General features: G+C 42.1%; 1 protein-coding gene across 7 annotated transcripts; it reads right to left on the reverse strand.

Moving 5' to 3' along the window:
• Positions 1–1762: 1762 nt before the first annotated feature.
• Positions 1763–9895, reverse strand: btbd10b (BTB (POZ) domain containing 10b). Of its 7 annotated transcripts, none has more exons than XM_019886932.1 (9): positions 9792–9895; positions 9262–9442; positions 8011–8204; positions 5363–5678; positions 5160–5262; positions 4084–4204; positions 3651–3848; positions 3467–3577; positions 1763–2745 (listed from the first exon to the last, which is right to left on the reverse strand). In XM_019886932.1, the coding sequence occupies exons 2-9, from the start codon at positions 9360–9362 to the stop codon at positions 2414–2416; spliced, it is 1476 nt and encodes a 491-aa protein (XP_019742491.1). In that variant the 5' UTR covers positions 9363–9442; positions 9792–9895; the 3' UTR covers positions 1763–2413. The 7 variants fall into 7 exon arrangements, with proteins under 7 accessions (XP_019742491.1, XP_019742492.1, XP_019742496.1 ...); XM_019886933.1 differs by having other exon boundaries at positions 9262–9468; positions 9792–9867; XM_019886937.1 differs by lacking the exon at positions 9792–9895 and having other exon boundaries at positions 8011–8209; positions 9262–9367.
• Positions 9896–10567: the final 672 nt, after the last annotated feature.

Consider the following 10567-nt stretch of genomic DNA (forward strand, 5'->3'; position numbering starts at 1 on the left):
TGCAGTGATAAATTACAGATGAAATAACAATACTCACGGGCATATGTTCTTTATTCTCTGCGAAAAATGAGTAATGTTAGTGCAGTTTATTATGTCACTCTTTGTATTTTAGCCCATATGGCCTCCAAATGCTGCAAATTAAACAAATCCCGATTTGGAAGAACTCTATAAAATGTTCAGTCAGCAGCGACATTAACAAGGACAAGGCACTAAAGAAAATGGACGGCTAGATGAACGGTTGACATTGTAATGGGGCTCCGCTGGAATTCGCATCTTCAATTTGCCCCTCGCTGGAAGTATTTATCTCACACAAACAAAGCCTTTTCCTCCACTGCACATTGTTTCAGGGACAATGTCAGCTTTCAAGTATCATGGCAGAGGATTGTGTTGCAAAACTGCACTGGGTTAGGCTTTTACACATACGGAATAAGAGAAATAAATAACAGATTACGGCGAAAGCATCATGTACCTCGTGGCTTGTTGCACAATAATGGTGCACAATAATGCCCCCAAATCATAATCCATATTTTTCTTTTCAATATAGAAATCACAATGACTCGTCACAATTATTTCTTGTTCGAGGAAACACGTGATTTTTTTATTTCCCTAAAACGTGTGAAAAGTTTTCAATGCAAATGAAACTAGCAAAAGCGATACAGTAACTGATAAATGTATCCCCCCCCAAAACACAGGATAAAGGGCAAGATGAATAAATATAACAGAGTGCAATGACGACGTCCAGAAAATAGAGACACAAGCTCCTCATCTCCAATTTTTTTTTCTGTACTTTCTTCTCTCAACGTGACATGCCATGACTTATTTGAAGAATTCTATTGATTACAAGCAAGACCTGAAAGCCAAATACTGTACTGACCTAAAGCGCCTCCCTGTGGTTATGACAGGTAAATGTTCCCTTGAGTAAATTTGTCTGAGATAAAATCAACTTTCACACGTATTCTTTCAAAAATAGTTTTGGCAAACAAATTTGGACGAATTGACATTATGTTTTTTTCCAAAACATTATGGAAAGTTGTTTGATCAGTTTATAACCTGCACAAGGTTGATGTACTGGCGGCCGTTCTCTTTTTGTACTCGTAGGATAATTCAGTCGATACAGTAGCAATTGTAGAATGACTACTGATTCCCAATACTGTGTGACAGTTCTAGAACTACATGTTACTTGAGTCAAAACTATTCGTGGGCATTTTGGTGCGACTCGTGCTTGATATATGCAGACTAGTTGGGTCTAGTAGTATAACCAGTGCGGCATTGTAGGTGTTCCTACAGTTTAAACTAAATTGAAAAAAACAAATTAAGTTTACCAATAAGGTTTAATCACATGCAGTACTAGTATGACATAAGTGGCACGAGTTGTGGGGAAAAAAAAACGAGGAATCTAATGGAGATGCTCTATCTCAATACAGTAACAATGAAAGCTACATACGAGGTTTAGGGGGAAAGAAATTCCATACTAAGCAGGGATACAAAAACATTTTAAAATGTTTAGCTCATATTTCTTGCTCGCTATTCTTGAATAGGAGCTATATGTGGTATCTCAAGAACCGTAATAGATGTGCTCATACCAAAGCATCGGCGTAGATTCAATTGATTCACAATTCTAAATGACAAAAGTTTATCTTCGATTTTTTGGAATTTGTGACATTTAAAGAGTTAACTACATAAATAAATGCTCAAACTGCTTTCCAATGCTGATGCACCTCATGTTCTTTAAATAAACAAAATATTTAAGTGCACAAGCGCAAAAAACTTTTTTTTTTTCCTTTATTGAAACATTTCGTTTTGGCAACCGTTTCAAGCTTTGCACTACAAGATTGTGAGCGTGCCAGCCCGTGTGCTCTGCTTTAATGTTTGAGTTTGCGGTAGGAGCGTCACAGCACATATCACATCCAGCCAATGACAAAACACATCCAATTACACTGTTAACACGTGGAGGTCAGATGACAAGTGATGATTCTCCCCCCTGTCCCTTTATGACCAAGTCTTTTCTGTATAAAGCACACATTGGAGTCATCAAGCCACCCGGGAACATGTCAAATCCAAACAAAATGATTGAGGGGAAACATTGATATCACAAGAGTGCTCAACCAAACCCAACAAATGAGGGTCCAACATTGTAAATAATAATAATAATAATAATAAGTAAAGTGTTTACTGAATATTTAGCAAACAAAAATAAATTGCTTTGGTCAAGTAAAAAAAACAAAACAAAACAAAAAAAAACAAACTAAAGAAAATCAAAGCAGTCCACCAGGTTCTTGGCTCTCTAAGGCTGCGAAGGAGGTGTCAAGGCAATATGGTTATGGTGCCCCCCGTATGGTGCGCTCCATGCTGCAGCATGCTGGGAGGCGGACAAGAGGGACAGGAGCGGCGTCCGACGGGGTCTCAAGGGTCCTCACACGGCAGGCGGGGGTCCCTCGGGGTCGGGCTCGTTGCTGTAGTTGTTGCTGTAGGGGTGGCCTCCGGGCGGGTGGTTGGGCAGGATGTCCAGCTCATCCACCTGGGGGCCCGGGTGAAGGACCACCAGCTGGTCCTGGGGGATGTCGGCTGCCGCCGCCGCCAGATTGGTAATGGATTTGGATTTGACGCACTGGAAGTCCACGTGGCGGCTCTTGCCCTCTTCCTTCTCCCACGACATGCGGATGAAGGGCCTCTGGACGTAGTTGTAGATGACCTCCGGACGACCTCCGGGACGCTTCTTGACCTTCTCCTTGTATGTGGGGTAACCTGGACAGCGACATGCGCTCAAATGTTGACTTAGTACATTCTACAACTACTACTGTATACCTTTGTTCGTCCATTTATGCCAGCGACATACAATCACAGACAGAACAATTAAATACATTTACTTCAAGACTCGATCTCCATATACATTACTACTTGTGAGGCCTTTATGTTGAAGTCGGCATCGCGGCGCGTTGGATCCTATGAACAATCATTATTGGTGGCTGGCTTAACCTGACCCAGGAACGACTACTCGACTTAAGGAGCGGCGACGGTGGTTGAACGCGCCGACACCGCCAACCGGACGGTCAAGTTGGTGTCATTGCACCGTGTCTTTGTCGATTCATCAAAATATCTGAAAGCGGTCTGTGGTGCAAAAAAGATGGGGCACTGGCCCACTGTCCGAGACAACTGCTCGCAGTCTCAGAGGTGGGCAACTAATTTTTTGAAGCTGCCTTGTGGAAAAACTCAAACGGTTGCCGAAGGCCACATAAACATGTTCACTCAATTGTGTTAAATATACATGTTATGTGTTCTTTTTTTTAATACATATATGAAGCAGTATATTGTATTGCCCCTTATGTAGCCCTGGCATACTTTGTTATATACATAAATGAAAATTAAAAAGTGACGAAAAAAAATTGTCCATCCATCAACTGATCCACTTATCCTCACATTCCCAACATAAAGGATGTGCCTCGGCTCAAGAATTGTCATGACTTACCTTCAATGCCCAGGCGTATTTTCTTCAATCCTCTCTCCTTTAAAACAGACTTGGCAACATCTCTGTTCTCGATATACTTGAAGAATCGGTACAGTTTTGTGCTGTAAATGACTGCAAGGAAATTTCGTATCGTTTCAATTTAGATTGACTTGGAAGGGTTGCATTTGCCGTGCGGCGCACTCACTTTGGGAGTACTCTTCTCCCATCTGCGGCGGGTACTCTTCGTCCCAGTCGACCACGTCGTCATCGGTGAGGACCACGATGTGGCACTCGCGCTCGCCGCTCTGGGCGCTCGCCACCATCAGAGGTAGAACCATTTCTTCCAGGTAGAACTCGAACTGTCGCCGGGCGCCATCGTTGGACAGCTCGTGCATCAGGGCACCTGAGGACAAGCCAGGACTGAAACTCTTGTGCTCGATAAATTAAAAGGGATCTCATATGGAATGGACTTTTTATTGGTTGTGTATAAATAGTTGGAATAGAGTGAAATTAAACCAGTAAACCTTAGTTATTTAGTTGAGGGAAAAAATGTGATTGTGAGTTTTATGTGCTGTATGTCCATAGGAAGAAAATCCCCTCAAATAAAGGCTTCCTCAATGGAAAAAAAAAGCACTCACTGAGGTCTCTGCATTTGATGGTGCTGTAGTCAAAAGAGATGCATAGATAGTCGCACGCCTCCCGCAACTCGGGGATAGAGATTCCATCAGGACAACGGATTAGCCCCGATTTGTAGTAATCCTGTCAATGAGACACAAAACACGCAGTCAAGTCGGTGTAAAATATACAAAGAGCCAATTTGAGTTGAGAATGAGGCCACGTCAACAAGGATCAATACACAATCAATTTTAGCAGCCCGCACTCTCTCTTCCCGGCAAAAAAAACAAACAAAACAAAAAACAAGAATGTTGATGAGCGGGAATCACAAGCAGTCAGACTAATTATTAGCTACTTACTTGTGGGCGAGCCAAACATTCCTTCCTCCCTCCCACTCACTCAGTCACTTTATCACAGCATGTTGACTTGTGGTTTGCAAGTCATCGTGAATAATCACTTCCCTCTTTAACCATGATAACGGCGCAGTTACGCAGATGATACAACCCCAAAATCAACCAATTCGACTGATACGCAACATAAGATTGAGGACAGAAACCCAAAGTGGGCCGTGGGCCGTTATTTTGAAATGGCAAGCAATGAACTTGTTTACGCAGCGGCATAAATAAAGTCGCTCGGTCATTTCCAGACTTTTATTTTTTTTAAATATAAAATATCGAAAAAATCCCGACCAGTCAGGCCCTGGCAGCGACAACGGGAAAAACGCAGAAGCGAAGAGAGACCCGATACGTAAGGCTTTCTGAGCTAAGGCACATTCTTTAACATTTAAAAAAACAAACAAAAAAAAACAAATAAAACTTGCGGCACACCACCAAACAAAAAAGTAACAAAATGTGGATGTACAGGTTAATTACAGTATGTAGCTTCTGCCATCGAGTGGAAGTGGCATTTAATTGCTCTGCCTATCGTAGATAGTTCAAAGATGCATCATTTGTGGTTAATCATTTTCAGAGCACTAGAGTGAAATTGGATCATTTCTCACGTCACACGTCACACGTCACACGACGGTGCCACGGTGCAGCGGCTGGGAGTCACCGCATGAGATAATGATGAGGAAACGTTGACGGACAAAGTTACTGACCAGAATTGCTCGGAAAACCGTTGAGCTGATTCCTTCGGCCACCTCAAACTCTCCCTTCTCATTGGGCCTTGTAAAATTGTGCTCTCGTCCTGATCCGAACATTCTGAAAGAAAGCAGCTTTGGTTACAAATGAGACATTCCCCACATGACGTTAGTCATCAATCAGAAAAAAAAAAAAGAAAAAGAAAAAAAGAGTTCTGTACCTGCCCAGCATGGTATTGGGCTGCGCAGTGAAGATTGAGGGGTCCACCACGAAGCGCGTGTTGTCAACTATGAGCGTAACCCTCTCAGACGTCCGCACATTTCGGTTGCAGAGGGTGGTGCTGGCCGCGCCCTCCTTGGGGTTCTCGTACACAAAGACCATTTCTCCCACTGCCAAACCTTTGAAGGTTCCCTCGGTGCTGGAAAGGCTGCTGTTGCGGCTGCTCACCACGCCGCTGCTGCTGGAGCCACTGGGGGAGACCCTCTGTGGCCGAGGGCTGCCGGGCCTCGACGACGGCCCGCCATCACGGTCTCGTTCTACGTGCGCGCGGAAAGAAAAGGAACATACTGCGTTGTCTGCTTTTCATGCTTGACACAAGATGCTACTTTCTGAATGCGTACTTTAACATTTAATATTCACAGTAGTTTCTGGTACCTGGATTGACTTGAACATGTGTGATTGTTTTGTAGCTCATAGCATTTCTTTGAGCATGTGTGTGTGTTTTTTTTGTCTGCTCACGAGCACCAAAATCTAAACAAAAAATGTTTTACACAACCACCAACACAGAGTGGTGCTAAGGCACAATAAAATGTCCCACATAAAATGTCTCCCTGTCACGACGAGGGAGTAAAACAGCTCTCAAGTTGCCATTCCCAATGAATGCAAATGTTAACTAAGGAGGAAATGACTAAGAACTACAGCGTCAAGGACTTCCTCAGAAAAGACAATCAAAGATGAGGTCATGCCGCAAAAGCAACAACTCATCAATGATGTCACGCCGTGGCCTCAAGCACTCATCAAATTTCCAATCACATTTCTCTTGTAGAAGAGAAAGCCCCGATTGTCATTGTATGCTGCCAATACAATGAAATTCTACTCTTACTCGGATGCAAAAAAAGGCTCCCAAACTACAACACCGATACTTCACCCGCATCACTGAGCGCTCACATGTAAGTGCTCGTACCTGATCTGAAAAACGATTAATTGATGCATTGCGTGTTTCATACTTGTATCGCTGTAAATACATTATCAGTCTTGGTTTTGTTGATCTATAGCTCAAGGAGTCACAAAAGCAAAAAATGTTAGCATTAAAGTCACCATTTTGATTGACATGTTTCTTTTCTCAACTCAACTGTATTTTCATAAAAGCTTTTTTTAAAAATTTGAATCCACTTAATAGTGAGAAGTGGGATTTGGGTGAAACCAACCCATGTTCTCCTGCTGATTGACCAGTTCCTACTTTCCTGTTATCCAGGGCTTCAGTGCTATTGTGTGGCATCTTACAGCATTACAAAAAAAAAAGCACAAAAAATGTCAGTTGGCGAGCTTTCCAGAAAATTGCTGCGGATAGGCGGGAAAGAAAGTGCAAATATGAATTTGTGAAAGGCCAATAGGTGGGTTGCATTGTACCTGTGTGAAAAGAAACGAGGATGTGAAGCCAATTGGGAATTTCTCCATTGTGAGACAAATAAAGATTTTCTTATCTTATCTTATCAATGTGAGCAAGAAGTTGAAAGACGTATCGAGCTGCTTTCTGGCACAAGCCACCAAGAGCTATGTACCTTGACCATGACCCTCCACTGAGGCCATTCTCTTCTTTCCCTTCATACTCACCACTGTTGTGTTGACGTGTAGGTGAGGTGAGGTTGCGAATGCAGGGAGTGAGCTGCGCCTCTCTCTCGTGCGAGGAATCCCTGGAGCGATCGCTGGAGCGGCGGCGGTCACGTGAGCGGTCGCAGCCCCCGCTGGCACCATGCAGGCTCATCTTCCTCTGTTGGGGCTCCACTCGAGATGCGCGAGCTTGACTGCTGCGCTTCAACACAAAAGATGACTCAATGTCCGTACCCATGAGCTACAGGACATTTCATTTTCATTTCACTGTGGGGGAGCAACTACGACTACACAAGCAGGGCTGCCAGTTTGTATCCATCTTGTCGGCATATGATGGAAAACAATGGTAGCGAGAGAATGAAACATCCTGGTCTATAAAAGTGTTGTGATTCAAGGATGATTAATGCACACAGAATGCGGTCAGGCCGCGTCGACAAGCAGATAAGAACCAATGCCCAAACAATGCCAGCTACAAACCTGCTAGTGCTACAACTAATAAAACGAAGGACTCCATTTCAATGCAACTTGTAAAGTCAAGCGTCCTAAAAGTAGTACGACTTGGGAGTTCAACCAAAATTCTCTGGAAAAATCCGCCTTAATGGGTCGATCACGGGAGGTTGGTTGATCGAAAAGTAGATTTTAGGTAAAAAAAAGTTTGTGTGCCCCTGATCTATGCAGTGCCTAGATAAGTTCAGTGCTTAAGAGGTGTAGTCCACACCATGTTTACATATGTTGTTTCATGAAACATGAAAAGTAGAGGTGATAAAGCTCCAGATTTGGTTGCATAATTGGTGTAACCTGATTTATGAATTACTCATTCATCTTAATACTAATGATCTGATAATGTTTATTGTACTCCACATTCTTTTATTATGTAATTCAGGTAAACAAAATATTAGAAATACCACTCAAATATCTCAATGTGAGCAAGAAGTTGAAAGACGTATCGAGCTGCTTTCTGGCACAAGCCACCAAGAGCTATGTACCTTGACCATGACCCTCCACTGAGGCCATTCTCTTCTTTCCCTTCATACTCACCACTGTTGTGTTGACGTGTAGGTGAGGTGAGGTTGCGAATGCAGGGAGTGAGCTGCGCCTCTCTCTCGTGCGAGGAATCCCTGGAGCGATCGCTGGAGCGGCGGCGGTCACGTGAGCGGTCGCAGCCCCCGCTGGCACCATGCAGGCTCATCTTCCTCTGTTGGGGCTCCACTCGAGATGCGCGAGCTTGACTGCTGCGCTTCAACACAAAAGATGACTCAATGTCCGTACCCATGAGCTACAGGACATTTCATTTTCATTTCACTGTGGGGGAGCAACTACGACTACACAAGCAGGGCTGCCAGTTTGTATCCATCTTGTCGGCATATGATGGAAAACAATGGTAGCGAGAGAATGAAACATCCTGGTCTATAAAAGTGTTGTGATTCAAGGATGATTAATGCACACAGAATGCGGTCAGGCCGCGTCGACAAGCAGATAAGAACCAATGCCCAAACAATGCCAGCTACAAACCTGCTAGTGCTACAACTAATAAAACGAAGGACTGCATTTCAATGCAACTTGTAAAGTCAAGCGTCCTAAAAGTAGTACGAATTGGGAGTTCAACCAAAATTCTCTGGAAAAATCCGCCTTAATGGGTCGATCACGGGAGGTTGGTTGATCGAAAAGTAGATTTTAGGTAAAAAAAAGTTTGTGTGCCCCTGATCTATGCAGTGCCTAGATAAGTTCAGTGCTTAAGAGGTGTAGTCCACACCATGTTTACATATGTTGTTTCATGAAACATGAAAAGTAGAGGTGATAAAGCTCCAGATTTGGTTGCATAATTGGTGTAACCTGATTTATGAATTACTCATTCATCTTAATACTAATGATCTGATAATGTTTATTGTACTCCACATTCTTTTATTATGTAATTCAGGTAAACAAAATATTAGAAATACCACTCAAATATCTGGCATGTAGATTTACAGCTAACATAGTTGAATTAATACTTCATTAGATGTTGAAGAGTACTTTTTAAACTGCACATCTCAGAAAAAGTTAGTTTATTCAACTAACAGACGCCAACTTCACAACATCACTTTTATGGAAACCCCCCAATATATCACAAACAAGTTAAAAATGTCTAATGTTGCCTATCATTAATCAGATTGTCCATCAGCAACAATTAATGATAAGATACAATCAAATTACATTATTGTACTTACAATCTCATATCGGCGTCGTTTGCTTCTTTAATGAATCATAATGAATTAGGGCTCGCTGGCTGACCGGCTTTGGCTAACTCACCTCGAATGCTTGCACAGTTTGCGAGGTCGGCTTGTAGTTTTCCGTTCCCAGTTTTCGGTGTCACTGGAGTTACTGTCATATGACTGCAGACGCGTTGCCATCACCCGAACAAGGGGAAGTCCGCTCCGGAAGTATCAGTCTTCATATTCAAGTAGTCGTCGACTATTTCCGCTGATCAAAACTCCACACACAAAATCCACCGCTAGCCTTTAGCACATAACGCAATCGTTTGGGCAGAATTCACTAGTGGCGTGCTTTTAAACAAATTTATTCCCTATAGTACTCGCCTAAAATGTGACATTTAATCATCAAAAGCAGTCGGTCATCAGATTACAAAAGGACATTGATAATTAGCATTCTTTTAGCGAGTTTCCTGTGTTAGCAGCACTCCTACACAACTAGCATTAGAAACCGTGGTACAAGCATCAATTTACAAACACATTTCGACATTATTTCAAGGAATATTGGCCAGCCCGGCACTGCAGTGGCACAAGGACTATGAGTGTACCGTAAAATATAAGTATAGTTACCAAACTGGTGTAAGCCTCCGCCGAAGTGTAATCCCGACAGCTAGCCAGTTAGCCAGCCTCCTTTCAAAAACAGTCATGTAGCTGATGTCACGTGACCATATGACGCATTTTTTCTCGTCAAATTTCAGATAGTTAAAACATTTAAAGCATTTAAAAAACATTGGTGTGGTTGTAAAATGTTTTAAATTTAAAAAAATATATATATATTATAAAATTCTCAATTATATTTTTTCTTATCATCCCACCGAAAAAGGATTGGAAAAAAATGCTTGTCAAGTCTCGCGAGAATGTTACACAAGCGTCCTGTGTGTTACACAGATTTCGTAATAAATTAACGGGCATATCCAAAATGTGCCTACGTCGTCATATTTAACATCCATACTCATAAGGTTCTGAAACATTGACAAAGGATCATATTATTAAGGACCGAAAAGTTGTTCTTGTCAAGTCTCGCGATTTGCGGCTTCACTTTTTTTTCTTCAAATACTGTACTGTACGGCAGGGGTCACCAACCTATGTGTGAGATGCACACTTCTGAAAAAAACAATTTTTTTTTGTTACACCTGCTTAGAATATTTGAAACACATACTGTCATTTATAATGTATAATAATGTGCACTACTTTTAGTCGATTTCAGTAAAAACACATTTAATACATTTTCATAAAACCATTTTAATGTTTGACAATGAAAATTACATACAGTAATGCATTGGCTTTACAGTTGATGATAGGCAAAATGCTTGGTTATTAATGACAGTACAGTACTGCATAATTTC

This window comes from Hippocampus comes, unplaced genomic scaffold (assembly GCF_001891065.2).
Source record: "Hippocampus comes isolate QL1 unplaced genomic scaffold, H_comes_QL1_v1.1 scaffold261, whole genome shotgun sequence".
NCBI classification, from domain to species: domain Eukaryota; kingdom Metazoa; phylum Chordata; class Actinopteri; order Syngnathiformes; family Syngnathidae; genus Hippocampus; species Hippocampus comes.